Source organism: Spermophilus citellus, assembly GCF_964194105.1.
Source record: "Spermophilus citellus genome assembly, chromosome: 4".
Taxonomy (NCBI): domain Eukaryota; kingdom Metazoa; phylum Chordata; class Mammalia; order Rodentia; family Sciuridae; genus Spermophilus; species Spermophilus citellus.
In genome coordinates, this window is record NC_138185.1 from 123,328,291 (window position 1) to 123,350,194 (window position 21,904).

The 21,904-nt window shown below is 37.1% G+C and overlaps 1 protein-coding gene across 13 annotated transcripts in view; it reads right to left on the reverse strand.

Annotated features, from left to right (window-relative positions):
- Positions 1–20,702, reverse strand: part of TCF12 (transcription factor 12) — a 361,634-nt gene extending 340,932 nt beyond the window's left edge. For 3 of the 13 annotated variants that reach the window (XM_081290083.1, XM_081290082.1, XM_081290073.1), the window contains exons 1-3: positions 20,351–20,697; positions 19,292–19,388; positions 18,244–18,316 (exon numbers count right to left, since the gene is read on the reverse strand). In XM_081290083.1, coding sequence (XP_081146209.1) covers positions 18,244–18,316; positions 19,292–19,366 — 148 coding nt within the window. In that variant the 5' untranslated portion in view covers positions 19,367–19,388; positions 20,351–20,697. Of the gene's footprint in view, positions 1–18,243; positions 18,317–19,291; positions 19,389–19,811; positions 19,944–20,350 lie in introns of those variants that run through there. The other 10 variants (XM_081290077.1, XM_081290076.1, XM_081290075.1 and 7 more) reach the window with 7 other exon arrangements.
- Positions 20,703–21,904: the final 1,202 nt, after the last annotated feature.

Sequence of the window (21,904 nt, forward strand, 5' to 3'; positions counted from 1 at the left end):
TGTGGTGCTAAGGATTGAACCTAGTACCTGACAATGTGGTATGTGAGCATCCTACCACTGAGCCACAACCCCGGCCCAGAGACCAGGTAATTTATGATGAACAGAAAGTTACGGGCCCATAGTTCTGGAGTTTGGGAAGTTCAATATAAGAGTGCCTCACCTCCCAACACTGTTAAGATTGGGGATTACTTTTCTAACTCATTTTTTTAACTGCATACAGTAAAATATGAAAAGAAAATGGACAGAATTTGTAATTAAATGGGAAGCAGAATTTAGAGATTTAAAAGATTCTAGGCCTGGGGGTATAGTAGAGAATCAAAGATCATTTTCAGAAGAGGAAAACAATATAAACAGAACAAAGCCAGAGGCTATTCATCAGAACAATGGGAGAATAACCCCAAAGACACTTCCAAGATTATCAGACACTTCCAAGATTATCATAGGCCCAAGAGTGCTAAATACCTCAGGAAAGTAAATATGTCAAAAGAGGCCTGGGGCACCCTTGTGGACTTTGAGGTTCCAGGACAAGGGCTATCTCTGCTCATTGCATTCTGGTGCAGCACTCATTCATTGGTTACCCAAAGCACAGCTCAAGAGTACCTATCTTCAGCTTGGATCCCAGCTTCAGAAGGTGCCAGATGCAAATCTTGACAGCAAGGTACTGAATGTTCAGGAACACAGAAAAGCTGTGGGGGCATGCCTTCATATACCTAGATAGACTGGTACAGGGGGAAACTGCTAGACAAAGGCTCCAGCAGGGGAGAGAGGGAAACCTACAACAAGCAGCATGTAAAACTAGTCTGGAAGAACTCCAGGTACTAGATTTCAACCTCTGAGAACTGCTGTATGAGCTAAGATCAAAGCCACAAAGGAGGGACTACCTGAGACTGGGACCCAACCTTCACTACAGTGTTTCCAGAGGGCAGAATGTAGAGTCAAAAAGATTATTCTTTAGCTTTAAAATCTAATGTTGTTTTCCCTGTTGGTTTTTATACTTACTTAGGACTAGTATTTTCTTGCCTATTTTCCCCTTTTGGAATGAGAATATCTATCCTATGCCTGACCTACCATTATATCTTGGACCCTTGTACTGGTATTAATTTCACATGCTCACAGCTAAAGGGGAAATTTACCTTAAATCTCATTTATTAGATATTTAGATGAAATTTGGGATTTACACTAAGACTTTAAGGTTGATGCTGGAAGTAGTTAAAACTTTGGGAGCTACCAGGATAAAAATAATATATACCACATGTGAGGAAAACATGAACTTTGGGGGCCAGGATCAGATTGCTTTGGTTTAAATATGTCCCCCAAAATGCATGTGTTGGAAATTTTACCCCCAGGGTTGGGAGGTGAAGTCTAATTCCTCATCTTGAGGGTTCTGCTCTCAAAGATGGATTAAAACCCATTATAAAAAGGACTTGATCAGGATGCAAGTCTCTGCTCCCTCTGATCTTCCACCATATAACAAGAGCAAGAACATCCTTGCCACTTAGCATTGTGACTCACATCTGTAATCCTAACTACTTAGAATCACAAATTTAAGGCCAGCCTGGGCACTTCATTAAGACTTTGCTTCAAAATAAAAATTAAAAAGGGGCTGGGAAGGTAGTTCAGTGGTATAATACCCCTAAGTTCAATACACCCCACACACACACACACACACACACACTCTCTCTCTCTCTCTCTCTCTCTCTCTCTCTCTCTCTCTCTCTCACACACACACACACACACACACACACACAATAAGCAGCACGTAAAACTAGTCTGGAAGAACTGCAGGTACTAGATTTCAACCTCTGAGACCTGCCGTATGAGCTAAGATCAAAGCCATAAAGGAGGGACTACCTTGACATATGCTGGCACCTTGATATTGGATATTTCCGTCTCTAGCTCTGAGGCTAGTAAATTCCTGTTCACTATAAATGACCCAATCAGAATACACGGGAATGGGATACATTAATAGGTATTTGCTAAAAGTTCTCCAGATAATGCTGATACATTCACTTTTGGGTTTGGGATCAGGTTAAGAGCCAGAACAGGTTCCAGAACTTATCAATTCCATCAAACACATTATAATAATGACTTCCCCAAATCTTATGTTAAATAATTGAGATATTTGATAAAAAGATATTAGACAACAGTCCATGAAACTACATTTTGAATAACTACTGCTACATAGTTGCATGGATCACCTTTGAAAATTGACTCTGCTATTTATTAGCTATGTTACTCAACTTCCTGAAGACTGTTTTCTTGTCTGCATACATGGGATTAAAAGTGAATCAGCTTCAAAGAGTTAGATAAGGATTATGCTAAATAATTCATATAAAAGGACACAGGGCCTATACATAAGCAATTAACATTTTATTGAATGCTTTTGATTACAACAAGATTTATTTTCTAAATGAGGGAAATTATTATTTAAGTTGGTAAAAAATGAAATTCTCAAATTATCAAGAAATGCTACTACTTTTGTTTTTTTAGTTTAAGTCATATGTATTATCCAATTATACTGCTTTCTATAATGGGTCAAATCACTGCACATATTTTAGGAAACCAAATATTCTACTCAAATTGGTATGGGTTCAATAATATCCTTTATATAGTAAAGGTTAAGTTGCAGAACTGTTCCCCATTATATAAAAACAGTAGGATATGCATCATGTGTATATATACATAAAAAACTTTGAGAAGAAACTATAAACAGCATAAATCTGCACCAAGGGAATAGGAATCGGGTAGAAGAAGGAAGAACAAGAGAAAATTTGTTTCTCCCCATTTGCTCTCTTCCATACTATTTATAGACTTTTTAGCTTTGGATCATATCGTTACAATTTTTCAAAAACAGTCAATAATACATTTTCACTTACATGTAATTTTTAAAATGAATTTAAAATCTGGTATTGTCTTCCTGTCACCTAGAAAGTTGAAGAAAACTACTACAAATAGATACAATGCACTTTTTCTGGAAATAATACTTTCATACCAGAACAGAAAACTTTGTTAGAAGTCAACAGAAGTCTTTAAATAAGGAACTGAAAGGGAATATACATTAACCACTTTAATTTTTAAAACTGAAAACTCGCTTTGGATTTTGCCTGAATATTTTCATATTGTTAACTCATACCTAAGCCAGTTAAGCCACACTACAATATTTCTGTTATCTGCCAAATACCATAGTAACTTTTTAAATCTGACAGACACTGAATAAATGCTTTCCTTTCCCAGAGTTTCCCAAGATTATTTTTACATTGGAATATAATGTTTTTATGATACAGTCTTCTAAATCAAGACAATAATTTTAAAAATTCAAACTGGTAAAGAAGCATTTGAGGAGCTGGGGTTGTGGCTCAGTGGTACAGCACTTGCCTGGCACGTGCAAGGCACTGGGTTCGATCCTCAGCACCACATAAAAATAAATAAGTAAAATAAATTTATTGTGTCCATCTACAACTAAAAAAAAGAAAAAGAAAAAGAAGCAGCATTTGATACTAGAAAATATTATACTACCCTAACCCAGTCTGAAGATTATTTTCAATGCAAAAAGTTCTAAAAATCAGGTACTCTTTAAACATCAGTGAGATAGTCAATGAAAACAGTCAGATTATTATTAAATGTTAACAAAAGCTCCCTTTTCTGAACTTTCTTGCTATTCAGTGAACATCTTCACCAAAAAGTGTCATTTATATTTTTTGAAATGTGTTTACAAACACAGCTTTGTTTCACAAAATTCAAAAACACAAAGCCTCCATTCATATCATAAAAATACCAATTATCTCATCTTAGAATCACTGAATAAATGCAAACCTGCTCCTTTCACAGGGAGCAATGGGCATTTTCAGAAATCTGAAAATCAACATTAAGCCTGTCAAGGTGGAGTCCCAGAAATCTGCAGGTTTTACAAGCAATGAAAGTTACTGTTTGAAATAAGAAACTGTCGGACTACATCAGAAAATATATTTTACATATTTCAAATGGAACACTATTTAAGAATTGAGACAAAGAAAAAAGTATTCTAGCAGCCAATATCTCAGATTAAGTGGCCTTCAACCAGAGAGCAGCTTCCAGTGCACAATGCTTCTTCCGAGGAAGATTATGAGATGGAATTTTTATTGTCTTTATCACACCTCCAGCTTAATAGAGTCCTAAATTTCTATTGATAAAACTCTTTTTAACTGAAGCTTTCCGCAATAAAGAATTTTTCCAAATTCTGCATAAGGGTAACATTTTAACTCCAAATTACATCAGACTGATCACCTTAATTCCTAATTGAAACAAAACAAAAGATAAAAAGATAAAAGACACAATTGCCAAAGATATCATTACTAGATCTCAGGGTATGGCTCAATGGTAGAGTGCTTGCTTAGCAAACAGGAGGCCTTGGGTTTGATCCCCAGCTCACACACATAAAAACCTTTTTTAAAATATTACATGTATATATGCCTTTATATGCGTATGTATGTGCATATGTATATTAAATTATATATTAAATATAAATATATTGAGTATTTAAAATACATATGCATACATATTACACATATGCATATGTATTTTTTAATTCTTAATATTTAAAATTAGTCATATTTAATATTTTACTATTGTATATACATGCAAATATGTGTACATTTCTAATCATGTATAAAAATGTTATATATGTATGTGTATATACACACATATACATATTTTCTAAAATCAACAAAAGCAATTGTGGCCCCAAAATCTAAAACCAAACATTATTTATAGCATTAAGCAAAGGTTCACTTTCCTATCACAAACAAAGCAGGGAAATGAGAGTTCCGCAAAACAAAGCTATCTTCTTCTAATCCTACAAATACTTCCCCACATTATTATAATGGAAGATTATACAACCTGCTATCCCTGGCCCAAATCAATTGGCAAAAATCAGGGTATTAGGAAAAGTATAACTTGCAAAATTCTAGCCATCTACTGGTTTCCAGACTGTAGTATAATAGTCCCTACAACCCTCATAAAACAGAGTTCCTCTGGCCAAGTAAGCCCAGAATCAGACAAGTCAATCTCCCTACAAGCTAATATTACTAAAGAACAAATGTGCCACACACCCTGTGAAAACAAAACACTATGAAAGTATCACTTCTCTCTGCTTCTCAGAGCCAGAGCTGGCTGTGGTTCTCTAGAGCCAGCTGTATTCACATAAAACCTCAATGGCTTTACCACTTGGCCACTTCCTGTTCATCCTTGATGTTTAAGTGTAAGAGTCCTGGATGGGCTGAGATCTTTGCAGAAGAAATAAGAGAACAGGTAAACCACTGTAAATAAATATATAACTCATGTCTCCAGAGTGAGCGAACCTATGTAAATTTCTTTTAAGCCTCACCATGCAGCTGGTGCCAGGAAAGAAAGAAAAATGTAAGTTAAGGAATTTAATCTTTCTTTCACCAACCTATCACCCATCCCTAAACCTAAATCAAACAGTCACCAAGTGTTTACTGACCTCAACTCAGGGTACTTTACAAAAATACAAGTGGAAAATAGCATCATTGCTTTCAGAAAGTTTATAATCTGACTAATATACATAAAACAAGCCAAGCATGGTGGTACATATCTATAATCCCAGCAACTCAGGAGGCTGAAGCAGGACGATCGCAAGTTTGAGGCCAGACTCAGCAACTTAGAAAGTCCCTAAGCAACCTGACTTTAAAAATAAAAGGGGCTAGGCATATAGGGTAAAGCACTCCTGGGTTCAATCCCCAGTCATCCAAAACATGCAAAAATCAGATAACTGTATTTTTAGAGAACATTAAGATAAAAAGAACACAGAAGTTCCTGAGTTCAAGAACCCTAGCCATACATTCCAAAGTCTTCAGTTCTACTGTAGCACCTACCACCTATGCTTGTCATTACCATTTAAGATAACTCTTAAAGAAAGCATTAGGAATTTATTCCAAAGGGAGATGTGACCATTCTTATCCACAGCTTCAACTAAATAATAGGTATGAACATCCCAATATCTTATACCTATCAAATTTCATCTTCTTTCCAAAACACAAAACCTAAAGATAGCTGAATAAAAGACCACACGCAAAAAGAATTACTCTCCTAAAGATATCAGCTTGTAAAAAATTATATTAAATATCTTTACATAATAAAAAATAACTATTTTTTAGAAGCTTTTGGTAAGTATTCTTAATAAAAATAAATCTTGAAGTACTTTCTTTTGGAGAAACATCACCCTATTTAAGACTCTTGTTACAAAAAAATTTTAAGATTTCTAAAGATATTAAATTCCTCTTCAAGACAAACCGTACTGTAGTGTAGATTGGTATCAGTGCAGGTGCAACTACAACTGATCAGTTTGCTACTTCTGAGGGGCAATAAGAAACCACAGGCAAATGTATATCACTGTTGACTTCTCTATTTCCTCTGTAAAATGAACAGTTACCAACTTCCTATAAGAATTTTGAAGTAAACAGTACATGAGTAAATATTTATGAAGTGTTTTATCATTATTGATTTTTTTTTTTAAGAGTAAGACTACTCCCCTTCTCCCAGTCATTCACTGGGTAAAGTCCTACTGCCATTACAACTTGTTCTGCAAGTCTCTGGAGTCTAACTTAACATAAATGGAGTCTGCTCACTGTAGCACTGCTCTTAAGCTTGACAAAAGGGGTTATATAAATATGAAGACAAGACAGACCCTGGTGTACCTCCTGTTTTGTGTTCCTACAGTACAGGTGTAAACCTTAAGTGGACTATTTGTATTGTGGTTGTATCATGGTTCTTGGAACAATAACACTGAGAACACTATAGTGAACAAGCTTACAAAGCAAACAGAAAAGTCAAAAACAGGTTACCAGTCTGTCTCTCAAAACAGACTATGACAAACTAGTTTTTACATACTTCATTACTATTTTCACAGTTTACATTAAATAGCAGTGGAACTGAGCCAATAGCAGGCTCCTGAGGAAAAATTTCACTCATTAGAATCACAACTTGGTTTGTTTTTAATATTTTTAGTTGTAAATGGATACAATGCCTTTATTTTATTTTTATGTAGTGCTGAGGACTGAACCCAGTGTCTCATACATGTGAGGCAAATCTCTACCACTGAGCCACACTTGTTTGTTTGTTTTTAATATTTTTCTTTAGTTGTAGATGGACACAATGACTTTATTTATTATTGTGTAGTGCTGAGGATCAAACTCACTGCTTCACATGTGCTAGGCAAGCACTCTACCACTGTGACCCCAGCCCCACAACTTGTTTTTAATAAGGGTTACTATAATGAGGGTATTTTAGGACTAAACATTATACTATTGGTCTGAAAAGTGCTAAAATTTACTAAAGAATGATTTTATCTACAAATAAGTATCTTAGCTCCACTTTTTCATCATGAAGCTCACTGGAGCTTGGTAGAATTTTCTTGTCTATACTCCCAGGCAGTATTCAAACTTCACAAAGCGTATGGTCAAGATTGAGGCTTCCTTTTTAGCGGGATCATCTAACGCTGGTTTTATATATATATATATATATATATATATATATATACACACAATGAGGAACCAATGAAAATAATTTGACTCTCCATATAGTACCCCAAAGATTTCCCTGTGTGCTTTAACTGACTAGAGAATTATCAGTGTACTCCTGGGTCCAAAAGATGAGAAAGTTCATTTCTCCTCAAAACAGAATTTGACTCCCTAAATCAACATATTAGGTAAACTACACAAAACAAAGCTCAACCTAAAAAAGCCAATAATCTGAGAAGATCACCTTATATGAACAAGCTTTTCACAATGTTTCTTTATTTAAAATAATAAAGTTCCTAGTCTATACTTTCAGTACCAAAGAATTTCTTTATTGTGAGTTTAAAGCAATATGGAGGTGAGGGGGGTATCTCCCTAATTCCTTTTCTGAAATTCACTGGATCAGGTGGGTTTTAGAATTCAACTTAATACAGTACATAAATCGTAAGTTATAAATCATTCCCAGTACCTGATAACTACATAGTAATTAGGAAAATAATTACAAAATAAATACAGCCTCCCTTTAGGTAAAACCAGATATTGCTAGCAAAAGTTTATGCTGAATTTATGGGAAAATTCTTGCTTACACCTTTTTTGGGTTTCAAAATTTTTAGTTCAGGGATTGTCGCTCTTTGGAAGGAAAAAAAAGTCTCAACAAATAATAATACATGCTATCATCTAAAATAAAAAGAACTAGCTGATACTTCCATGAGAAACACTACAAAGATATTTAAGATAGGAGCTGTGGTTGTAGCTCATTGGCAGAGCACTTGCCTAGCATGTATGAGGCACTGGGTTCAATACTCAGAACCACATAAAAATAAATTAATGAAATAATGGTATTATGTCCATCTACAACAAAATAACAAAACCCTTTTTAAAAAAAGATATTTCAAGATAGTCTTGAAACAGCTATAATTACCTGCATAGCTGGAAAGTTACAGTCAATTCAATCTATCTACATATTGCCATCAAGAGATTCAATATGAAACATTCTTTAACTTTATTCCAAAGCAGGATCACATCGAAAAACAGTTCCCAAAACAGATCAACATGAAAAACATGTCAACAGGAGGCATGTAAGCAAGTGGGACACTGAGCAAATGACAAAGTGAGCTGGATATAACAGGGCTTCCAATCAGGAAATATTCCAGTCAGAAAAAAAAAAAAAAAAAAAAAGATCTTACTCCTGCTCTACAAGTGACCATATAAGCTCAGATTCACTTGTGGACAAACTATGCTTCCACAATTAAGTTCAAAGCCTAGATTTTTTCCTCTCCAGTGACACAAACAAACCTCTTAATTACTCCCAAGAACCTCAAACAATAACATATGCCTCCAGGACGAAAGTTCCTCCAGTTGACTATGATAATCCCTCCTAGCAGGGATTCCCACTCCATGCCCCACCAAGGCTCCCAGCTCTTGCTGAGAAGAGCAGCACATTTGCTTGTGGACTGGAGCAGCCTCAGATCAAGTCAAACCTGTGTTCTCTACATTAGACACCAATGAAGTAGTGGAGAAGTAATTATAAGCTGATCCTGCTCACAACAGCTCACTGGCAGAACAGGAGCAAATAAACAATTTTTGAGAGGACAGCCTACAGAAAGACTTCCATTTCATAACCAGAATGTTGTTTCATCAGTCTGATAATGACAAATTCAGAGAAAACCCTTAGTTCAAATTCATGTACCTTCTTAATACCTGAAACAGTGATGGCAAAATGACATCTTGAACCAAATTTCTCAAATTTTAATAACCAAAAATATAGTAAGGTATGGTATTGGTTAAAAATTTTTTTAAGTAATAATTTCTGTCCCGTCTCGTCTCAAATTGTTTTACTAAAATATTTTGAAGACTTCATCCCTGAGTCAATGCAATAAAAATTTAAACAATTTCTTATCTATTCTCATTTCTGTACGATCTTTAAAGGTGATCTTTTAGTACCCAAGCAATTTACAGTAGCTTGAATGACTCACCATGGTGTTTATGAGAGCACATTTTTTACCTGGAACACAAAAGAGCATTTTGAACATACAAAAAATGTGATTCTCTCTACAAAAAAATACATTTTCAGGACTGGGTATGTAGCTCAGTGGTAAAGCCCTTGCCTAGTGAGTGCAAGGTCCTGGGTTCAATCTCCAGTGCCACAAAAAACAAACAAACAAAAATATACATTTTCTTCCTAAGTAGGGTATGTTAAAAAGTTACAGGATGATCTGGCTGGAGACAAGAAAACAGGCTCAAATAAGTTACATTACTAACAAATCTATCTGCGTTTTAGTTTATGGAAATAACAGCTTCCTCCCTACAGAAACAATTTTCTCCCTAATCACAGGCTTCTGTAGGAACAGAAAAAGTTCAGAAATAAAGACAGCTAAAGAATATGCTTCAGAACTGGGTTTCCTGCTAGGGATAGTATAGGCCAGTATCCCATTTGACCCTGTCCCTACTCCCAAAATACAAAGAAAAACAAGGGGAAGATGATGGTGCCACAAGCCAAGCAAAACACATCTTCAGAACTTGTTTTACTGATGGTTAACAAAAAAACACATATATTCTGTGACATATGTTTATGCTACATTAGAAAGTAAAATGTGCATTAATATTTAAGATAAGATTTCTTCTGCTGACTTGCAACATGTTGCTTCAGGCTACTAGTGGAGTTTATGTCTCTTATCCTCTGCCATTAGGAAGAAAAGTGGACAAGCTGGAGATGTAGCTCTTTAAACAAATGTTCAACCACACCTAGCATGTACAAGGCCCTGGGCTCAATCCCCAGCACCACAAAAAAAAAAAAAAAAAAAAAAAACCAGAAAGAGAGAGAAAGAAGGAGAAGGAGAAGAAAAGTCCTATCCTGGAGACTCTTAACATTCTCTTCAACCTGTCTCCTGTCTCCCAGCTATTCTGTCCTTTCAGGTCACATAATTTTTATCTTATTTTTTTTATACCTCATTTCAGAATTTTAAGTAGATGGAAAAAATGTAGAGAAAACACTACATTTTAATAATGGTGATGCCTAAGCATTGCAGAACATTTTCAAAAGGCATACACATTCTATTCACCATTCTATATGCTACCATACCTCATCTACAAATAACAGCATTAAAGCCAGGCATGTAGTGCAAGCCTGTAATCCCACCAGCTCAGGAGGCTGAGGCAGGAGGATGGCAAATTCAAAGCAAGGAGCTAAGTAACTCAGTGAAACTCTGTCCCTAAATAAAATACAAAATAGGGGTGGAGATGTGGCTGAGTGGTCAAGTGCCCCTGAGTTCAATCCCTAGTACCCCCCACCACCAAAAAAAAAAAAAAAAAAAGATAGGATTAAGAAGAAATCAATAATCAACTAAAAGAAGGAAGAAAGGTAAGTAAAGTTCTTAGGTACCTGATGACCTTTCACAACTACTCATCCTTGATTACTTTTCAGATTCATAATACACATATATTTGTATGGCACTAAAAAGCAGTTGTGAGGGGCTGAGGTTGTGGCCAGTGGTAGAATGCTTGCCTCGCACGTATGAGGTACTAGGCCCAATCCGTCAGCACCATATAAAAACAAATAAACAAAATAAAGGTATTGTATCCATCTACAACTAAAAAACTAATATTTAAAAAAAAGCAATTTTGGGGCTGGGGCTGTAGTTCAGCCCCTAACTTGCCTCACATGTGTGACGCACTGGGTTCAAACCCCAGCACCACATAAAAATAAATAAAGATACTGCGTGTTCATCTACTAAACTAAAAAAAAATTTTTAAAAAAGGAAATTTTGATATGCTGTTCATGTGAGGACATTTTCTCACCATTACTACCAACAAAGCGTTTCATTTTCTCCAATACGAAATGAGATAATGTCTATAAATTACTTAGTATAATGACTAACATACAATAGCAATTCAATAGACACTGGCTATTATTATTGTTATTATGTAACTTCTAAAGTTTTACTTAAGAAGATGCCACATAATAATGGGTAGTGATCATTTTTGAAGTAGCTAACATGGCAGGGCATGGCAGGCAAAACATAGATACTCTCATTTATTTAAATCTCACAAGGATTCCAAAGGTAGGTATTATAATTCCCCTTTCACAAATGAGAAATTTAAGTCAAATGATTTTCTATGACCCCATAGCTAATCAGTTGCAAAATACTAATTCCAAACCAGTTGTCTGGCTCCTAAATTCAACTCTTCCTACCACACAACATTGCATCTCTCATAAAAAGTAAAAAATTCAAGTCTTACTGACAAGACTCCAATTAGATTTCCACTCCAATTTAAAAAAACACATAGAATGAAAGGAATTCCCTCTCTAGTCATGGCACACCCTTTTATACAAAAATACAAATGTGTACCAAATGTCATCATCTACCTTTCATATGTTAATAAAAATTTATATTTTTACATTAAATAATCAACCAAAGGGGCTGGGATTGTGGCTCAGCGGTAGAGCCTTCGCCTAGCACAGGAGGGACCCAGGTTCGATCCTCAGCACCACATAAAAATAAAGGCATTGTGTAGTATCCATCTACACCTAAAAAATAAATATTAAAAAAAAAAAAGGGCTGGAGTTGTGGCTCAGTGGTAGAGTGCTTGCCTAGCAAGTGTGAGGCACTGGGTTCAATTCTCAGCACCACATAAAAAAATAAATAAAGATGTCCATTTACAGCTAAAAATATTAAAAAAAAAAAAATCAACCAAAGTCACTAATTTTATACACCTAACTCCAGCACTAATATCAATTCTTGGCCTGATCATTTATCTCCCTGAGTGCATTTCCCTAAGGAATTCATTCACTCAGCTTTAATTATAACTTAAAGGCACAAAAGCAGAGTCTATGTCTTCTATCCAAAAAAAAAAACAAATGTAAATTGGGTAAAAATGTATGTCCATACAAAAAGGTGTTCATTACCACATTAATTATAAATTAATAAACAAAATTCTGAAATGTCAAGCAATAAAGAACTGACTTCAGTTATGCAATATCCATCCCAAACAACTGCATATAACAATTTTAATCCAACTTTATAAAGAATCTTTAGTAATACGAGAAAATATTAATGATAAAATATTAAGTGAAATAAAAAAGCAGTACAGAAAATGAAACCATCATTAAGATCTCAACTTTGCTATCAGGGGAAAAAAAATCAGGACTATAGGGGGAAAAAAAATGAAAACATAACGATTTTCTCTGGATAATAAAATAAGGGTTTTTTTCCTTTCCATGTTGCTTTTTCTATTCCCCAGTTTTCTTTACAATGACAACTATGTATTAATTTATAAGCAGCAGTAAGATCTTTATCTCCCACCATCCTTTTCTCATAAATCCCCAAATTAGCCAAGAGTCTGAGGCCTTGTGATTATTTTATCTGTTTGTTTTGTTTTGATGCTGGGGACTGAATCCATGGCCTCACACATTCTAGGCAAGCACTTTACTCCTGAGCTACATCCCCAGACCAGTTGTATAAAATTTAAAATGCTCAGAACAATTCAGCATTTTCATTATTTCCAGTGCTCCATTTTCCAATCGTGTCATAACTACAACCTTGAGTCATTTTTCTTACCTACAGAAATTCAACCCTTCATATTCTATCAATCCTTTACTCCTAGTATTTTTCCTTTCTACTTTCTATACTAACATAAAATTCAAACCTTTACCAGCAGCTCATCCCTGAATAACCACAAAAGTCTCCTGAATAAACAAATGTTTTCTTTATTCTATAGCCTCCCCACTAATAATTCACTCTATGCCATTTAATGTTCTTGGAGCATTAAGTGTATTAGCTCATTTAATCTTCATAACAACCTCACATGCATACCTATATTGTTAGTACTCCTTTACAAATTAAGAAACAGAAACACAGAGAGGTTAAGTAGCTTACCCAAGATCAACCAGTTAACAAGTGATAAAATGTGTATGTAAACTCATGCAAAATCATTCCAGGTAACAGAATATGACATGAATTCAGGAATGGTATCAATACAAACCAGCTTCTCTTTCTCCAAACTGTATAGGGCCTTGGATGGAGCCAAATTCCATTTCTGGGTATCTCCTCATGCTAATCCACACCTGAGAGGCCAGTTCTTTTCCCTAATTCATTTTCCATTATCTCCTTCACAAGTCAACTCTGAATTCAAAACTTCTAAGTATTCCTTAAGCCTGTTCCCTGAATCTATGGCACATCTTGATTCTTATGAATTTAACTGAAATTACATTAATGTGCAGTTTCTGACATTTTTGTTACAGAAATTTACTTTACAATTCTACATTCTATCTTCAGGTTACCAGATTTCAATAACATAAAGCAGCCAGTAACATTCAGGCATAATTATCAATTGCTCAAGAACAGAAAAGGGTATCTGGTTTTAATAAAAGAATATATTCTATACGGCCTTGTTAAATACAAAGTGTGAAAACAACTGTTCTTATATTCAAGGTTGAATATCTTAGATCATCTTTATCTTCCCATTCCAAGAGAATCTAAATCTTAAAACTCAAAGAAGACAATATACCATAGGATAGTTTAAGAAAAAAAGAAGAGTTTTTATTTAGACTGTTTATGAAAACAGACAAAAACCATCAATACAGCTATGCTTCCCTACATACAATAAGTATCTAAAATGCTGTGATCTAATCAAGTCATTTTTCAAATCCATTAGATCCACAATAGCTTGAACATTGTAGGAATTGTTCTAAAGAATATATTCTACTCATGGGTATAATCTTGTCCCTAGTTTTTCAGTTTTCCATTTGTATTTTCACATGTAAGTTGTCACTAAAAGACCCCTTTGCTACTTAACTTTTCCTCTGCTACTTAACTTTTCCTTTAAATGATCTATTAATAGCTTACCATATTTATTTTAAAATGTATTTTCCACCACATCCCTGCTGACTATGCAGTTACTCTCATTCATCACTATAGTTTACACAGAGCAAATGTCTAACAAGTTTAAATTATAACAAATATATATAACTAAAAATTATAGTTTATAACTATAAATTTCAACACAGTGTATATATAATATGACCCACACCCTATACATAACAAACATTAAAATACCTTAAAGGAAAGGCCAAACCTAGTTTTCCTTCTGTTTAAAAAAAAAAAATCACCATTCCTATTCTATTGTAGTTCACCTTAAAAACACATTAGTAAAATTTTGGTTTTCTCTTAATTTTTTTGTTGGTAAGTTCAAATAACGCTACAGCAATCTGAAATGTTTACTAGGGCAAGCAGACATTTAATAATCTTAATATGCTTAATATGATGTATAGGTATTTAATAATCTTACCACAGATTTTTTAATTATCTGAGAAGAGAATGCAATTATAAAAGGGCAGCATCAGGAATCCTTGTGATATAGAACAGTTTTTTTGTCTTGATTGTATCACTATTAATAACCTCATTGTGATATTGTACTACAGTTTAGCATGATGTTACCATTGCAGGCAAATGAGTAAAGGTTACACAGGATTTCTGTATTGCTTCTTATAACTGCATTGAATCTATAATTATCTCAAAACAAAAAGTTTAATTAAAAAAAAATCACTGAAAAGCAATTAATGAGAATTCATTAATATTTTTCTGGTCTTACATCAATATTTTTTTAAAAAAACTGAATATCCTCCTCACTCCAACTGATCAGTAACTGAAGAATGATAAACTGTATTCCTTTTTTAAATTTAAAAATTACGAGAAGATATTTCTTAAAATAGTTCCCAAAACTCTTAAGATGAAACTTATACTATTACAAAAGTCTAATTTGAAAAAGGAAAAGGAAAACTTTAACCTCCTAGTTAAAGTAACTTTCTAGATAGAAACATGAAAGACAAACTCAATCAATACAAATGGCTTATAAAATTATACCACTCCCCTCCAACATCTCTTACTACTTGGATTAAAATACAAAGGAAATTTTCAGAAAACATTCAAATACTTAATCTAATATATTTTTTTAATCTGCATACTCAAACCCTAAAGTTGGGGGTTAGGAGAATTAAATACCTGAACCATATCCATTTTATCAATCCTTTCCACAAACTTTCTTTCTATATACTGCCTTAATAGAATACCTCACCTTTCACTTCCACAGAAACACTTTTCTCAAGGTCACTAGAGAACACCTCACACAGCAAATGGATAAATTCACAATGAAACTATACTACAAAAGAAATTAATACCTTGATGAAGAAATAACACTATAATAAACTCTTGGAGATGAAAAATAGTAAATATATCTTTTACATAACTTTTGACGAAGTGTCAGCTATCATATAAGTTGCTTTGCTTTAGAAGTAAGATACAGATAATATCACATGCTATAATATATACTGTATGCTTTCAGCTAAAAAAAATTCTAAAAGTCTTATATACTATTTCTCAAAAACAATCTACTATGAAATTAAGACATTCTCTAAAAGGACAAATAAATAATCAAGAGAAAACTATACTGCACAATGTTAAATTATCATCTTCAAAAAGAAAAAGGCATAAGATTTTGCAAATTTTTTTTCAAAGACAAAAAAACTCTAATCTTTATAGTAGCACTTCAAATGCAAAAATCAGTTCTTTAGCTCCTTACATGCTGCAAATAAACAGGCATTACAATGTATTACATAATATCCTCTGAAATCAGGGCACAAGATTATTCATATGTCAATAAAGTATATAAAAAATATAAATAAAATATTACTCTGTCAATTTCTCTTAGACATTCACTGTAAGATAAAAAATGGCTATAGTGAAGCCTTATCTACCCTATATTTGACATAAAATAATCACATACCATTTTTCTCTTCTTAAATTTAAATCCACTCACTAACTTTGAAGGTCACAGCTTATTTTATTATAATTCTGGGGGGAATTTAAAACAAACCACCCAGGTAAATATTTCCATGTCCACTGAATACAGGTGTTTAAGTTCAAACTTTCAATAGACAAATGATAAAACTAAAAATTTCCTACTCCAAAGAATCAAGTGTGACCACTTCTACAAAACAGAATAACATTTTCTTTGTATAATGCAATAAAAGGAAGCTAGCAACTCCAATGCCATGCTTGCAATCCACATTTGAGTTTAAACACTTTTTAATTTCACAGACTATAATTATTCTTGATATAATTGTTCTTATTCTAAAATTGGGAAGAATTTATAATAGCAAGTTTCTGAAGTCCAAGTCCTAGTTCTCATTAAGTATCCAGTTAAATATATTTTCCTTGCATCTATCTTCAAAAAATATATACTATCCAAACATAAGTAAGAACAGTATAAAATAATATCACTACTCATTGAAGGAAATTGAAGGAAATATACAAGGTTAGACAAAGGCAATTTGAAAGTTCCTGAAAATGAATTCTTAGTTGTAAAAACCAAAATGTCTTCAAAACACAAGACTATACCCACCTTCTATATTTATAATTTTTTTCTATTCCCCAAAACAGTAAAATTTCACATGATTACCAGTAAAAAGGAAGGAGATGAGAGAAGAGTTGGGATTTGGCTAACATTTCATGATATCCTTTTGAACAAATGTAATATTTTATTATCCTTTAGGCTACAAAATGATTTACTTATTTGAGATGCCAGATAGCATGCTATATTTTCCCCACAAGTTGTAATTTCATAATAAAAAATGAATTTTAGTTAAGTAGTGTATGATCTGATACATATTTTAAATGTGAAGTGGAATAAAGTGTTAAATTAGTTATTAAAATTCCCAGTGTTTTGTTCTCACAGTATTTTAAGAAATCAACTATCAGTTTACTAGGGTAAATAAAAAGCACTGATCAAAAAGCAATTACTATGTTTCAGCTCAGAGATCTGACACTTGGTTTTCATATGATGCTGCTGCTATGGCTTTACTATTTTCCATCTCTCTGAGTACCAAGGAATAAATTCAAACAGAAATTATAGCCTTTGTACATCAGAATGGACTTTACTTCTGGAATATTAATTTTAAAATTATGAGTTTTAAAAAAAGTTAGAAAAAAATGGAATGTCTAATAATGGAACAAAATAGTTATAAATACACCAAAAATAAATTCAAAGACAACAGCATTGGTATAGAAATAGGAATCTAATAAACATTACCCTAATGTAATGTGAATATAGAACAGACAGAATTTATTCATCTAAGACACGTAATTTAAAAAAACATAAGTTTATATTCATTTCTAACATTTCATCCATTAATATTTTAAATAACTGCCCATGAAATTAGTTACTTATAAATTTCCAATAGCCAACTTTTAAAATACATCTATCTTACTAATTATCGAATGACTCAATTATTATATACACATAATCAATAATAGTATTTTACCATTTTTTTAGAATCCAGGTTTAGTGACAGTGAGTTAAAATTTAGCAAATTACATATATATATATATATATATATATATATATATATGAAAAAATTTGTTTTAAAGACCACTCATGGACCATTTTTTGTGACATTTTTCTAAATATAAAGGTTTCAAACAATCCTTTGAACTCAAGATGATTTTCAATTTTAAATTCATAGAAAAATGAACAACTTTAAATCTGTATTGAAATTCTTGTAAATGAATCAATGAATCTTTAGCAAACTGTCCATGTTTGATGCTTTTTTGTTTTTATTTATAATTTTAACTTGACACACTAGAAAATGGCATGAAAAGAGATACTAAAATGCTTCATACTTTTTTACTAAAATGTGTCACACCACCAAAATATGAGTTAGTTTTAGACATCTTACCTGATCCACTGAACTGACTGCTTCCCAGTGTTGTTGGTCTGGTTTTCCCACTATTAACAGGTGGGGAAAACATCTGCAAAATAACCCAAATGTATCTATTAATCCTGAATTCTTCTAGATTCTTTGCAAATAAAATTCCACCAAGTGTCATTAGTTACTATATTTCATAGGGAAGTTGAAATAAAATTGGAGATACATTCAGACTCAGAATGGAAACACTGATACTGTTTCCTAATACTATTTGGAAAAAACTGACTACATTCTTTTCTGAAAACCCAGTCATTTACATAAAGATTCCGGTTTAATTAAGTTTAAATAGTAAGTTTCTACCCATGATCTTCACTTTGGAACTAAGTGAATCTCATTATATTAACATTACTTAATATGCACTTACAGTCAGAATCATGTCCAATGAAATTACTATGTACAGTAAGGATAACACAGTCCTATAAAGTAGGTATTAGTCCTGTCTTCTAATAGCAGCTGATAAAGAAATTCAAGCTAGCCCTGTGGTTTCACCATATATTTTTAAGATATTTCCCGGTTGAGACTACAGATAGAGTGCATATATGTATACCGTATGTGCACCTTAAAATAAAAGTACTGGCTCAAATAGCTGAAAATTTTAGCCCTGGATTCACTTTCTTGCAGCTGACATCTTTCAGGTACCATAAACATATCTTAGGGAGGAAAATGGTGATAAGAGTTGAAGAAAAAATAATTTGTCTTTATATACAGTTTAAAATCACTAATAATCATCAGGGTCAAAGAATGACTCAACCAAAGCTCATGATTATATTGTTCTTCTTTTAACCGGTTAAATCAAACGACCCCTCTGGCATTAAAGTTTGAAATCTGCAAGTCTAGACATTACATCAAAGTTCAGGTGTCCAACTTGGGGGAGCTGGACTCCAGCCCTGAGAACTACTGCTCAAAACAGATGGAGTTCACCCCACCTAGTGTCTAGGTCTTTTCCCCCTCTTTTCTGCTTGCTTTTTTCCTTGTAAACCTCAGTAGAACCCCAAGATGCCGTAGAAGGCTTTCCTACCGCACTGAAGTCCAGCAGGTCGCTCAGTTCCTTGTCGGTCCCTATAGCGGCCATGCGCTGCTGCTGGGAATTCATCTTCGGCCACTTCTAGCAGGTCCTAAGGCAGGGGAAAACGGGCTGAGCCAGAGACCACCGAGGCCCAAAGTGTGTGAGGGGATGGAAAGAGGCGTAAGGGAGGAGGAAAAGCACTGGGGGCGCCCAGCTGACTTCCAATTCCCCCACTCCTTCCCACCACGGCGCGAGCAGGGGGCGGGAGAGCTCAGCGCCCGCGCCGGGTCCCTGAATCCACGCGTTCCTCGGCGCGGCCCGAGAGCGACGCGGTGGCTCCCGCAACTCGCCGCCTCTCCCGCAAGTTTCCGAGCTGGTCCCGGTCCCCTCCCCGGCCCCTCCTGACCCGCGCAGTCGCCGGGAGCTCGGCGCGCGGGGCCCGGCCGGGGCGGGGGTCTGGTGGGGAGGGGTGAGGGGCAATTCGGCGTCCAGAGAGCGGAGCAGCGGCGAGGGGAGATACGAAGTGACTCACTCGCTCGGCAACAATAGAACTGACAAGTTGCAGCGAACGCGCCGCTCGCAGGCCCACGTCTGCGGCCGCCGCCTCCCGGACGTCCCCGGCGGGCCCAGGGGGTCGGAAAGCACCCCCCGCACGCCCAAGGGGCGTTTTAAAAAAGAAAGCAGGAACGCCAACAACTAGTCTCGGTCTCGCCGGGCGTCCTTCTCCCCGGGCTCGGCCTCCTCCCACTTTTGCTGCCCTGCCCCGGACCTGCCGAACAATGAGCCTGGCTCAGCGGCCGAAGCCGTCCGCTCTCCCGCGCGCCCCGGAGCCGGGTGCCGGCCCCAGCCGAGCGCCGAGCGGGGCGCGCAGGCCGAGCGCGCCGCCCGCGGGCCTGGCCGCCGGCGACTCGCGCCTCCACCCGACTCCGCTCCCCAACTTGGAGGGGACCTCGGGTTTGGCTCTGTACAATGGGGCGCGGAGTTGGGGCGCGGGCCGGGGACGCCCCAGGTCCAGCAGGGGCTTCCAGCCCCGCCACGCCGTCTCCCTCCCGCTCGCCAACCCGCAATTACCTGCCGCCCCGTCTCCGCATCCAACCACCCCGATTAAAGTTCACTTTGGCCGGGAGAGCGGACTCGGGCTTCCCCTTGCACCGCCCGGCGGCACGGCTCACTTTGGCCCGCGCGAGCTCTCGGGTCCGGGCGGGGGAGGCGGCTCTCGGGCCTGGCCGCCCCTTCCTCCCGGGGCGGGCTGGCGGTCCCCCCGAATAGAACTTGTGGGTCTCCTCAGGCGGACATTTTTTTCGCTGAGGCAGCCTCAGCACCGCGCTCGGCTCGCCTCCGGATCCCTCCGCGCCGGGAAGAGCCTCTGGTTAACCCCTTCGTCCCCTGCCCGCTGCCGCCTCCTGCGCCGAGGAAGTGGAGCTGACTGGGGGGGTCGGGGAGGCGGAGCCGGCGAAAACGGGGAGGGGCCGCTGTGCGGACGCTGGACAAAGCCCGCGGTCGGGTGAGGTGGGCCGGAGTTGCGGCCGGCGGGGAGGGAAGGGAAAAGAAGGGAAGGGGAGGGGCGGGAAGCGCGCGTAGGCACCCCGGAGGCAAGGCCCGTGCAGCCCGCCGCCGAGGGCGCCTCTTTGGGGCCTCTTGAGAGCCAGGAGACGGGCGCCGTGGCGCCTCCTCGCGCTGGTCCCTCTACGTCTCGGGCCCCGAAGTGGAATCACGGAGTTGGAGCCGTGGGAGCATCTGGATCCGGAGCCCGAGGCCGCAGAGCACTGAAGGCTGCCATCGCCTAGCAAGACATGCTGGACCCTGGACGCCGCACTGGTCTGGGCCGGGAGGCCCTAGCCCCGGGAGTCTGCGTGGCGCTTAGCTTGGAAGCTGCGCGCGTGGGGAAGGGAGAGCCGGCCCTCTGTCTCTCTGGGCGTAGGAGCGGCTGGTCAAATTAGCCGAATGCAAAAGAAAGGGTAAAAACCTCCCTGAAACCGCACAAAGCAGTAAGGACTTCAGATTCTCAAACTCCACTCACCCCAGCTTTCACGACTGTCGTACCCGAACCCCTTTTGATGCTGTGGAATCGTACAGCGGGAAGAGTTCTTGTAAATGGATTAAGGCAATCCTTCGATTTAACTGAGACGGCCCAGAGAACTTCACACCACCACTATTTTGGTCCGCAAAAATTCTGAAGTTGGGTTGAAGGAGCTCCAGGGTAGAAGGAAGACAGACTAACTAAACCTCAGTTCCTTCAATTTGGGCTTGGAGGTAAGGCTCTCTTGATTGGCAGCCAGTTATGTTGATTCCTTTGAGTCAGCTGGGGCAATAAAGGCGAGTAAGTCCTAAGCAAAACAGACTCTGCGAAGACCATACATCCAAAGAAAAAATTGAAGAAAGCAGCTTACAAGCAACAACAGGGCAAGAAGGAGTCACTGGATCTTGGACTTGGATGGAAACTAGGAGGTAGATTCAGCTGCATATATGCCATTACTGTACTTAATTACAACTGGAGCTGTCCAGCGAGAGAAGGCAATTGTAGTTTTGGATTTGGGGGCTTCCATGGCGTTGTACTAGCTACACTTGGACCTTGTTCCAGATCCTGTAGTAGTGTATCTTGGGTTTAAAAAAAAAAAAAAAAAA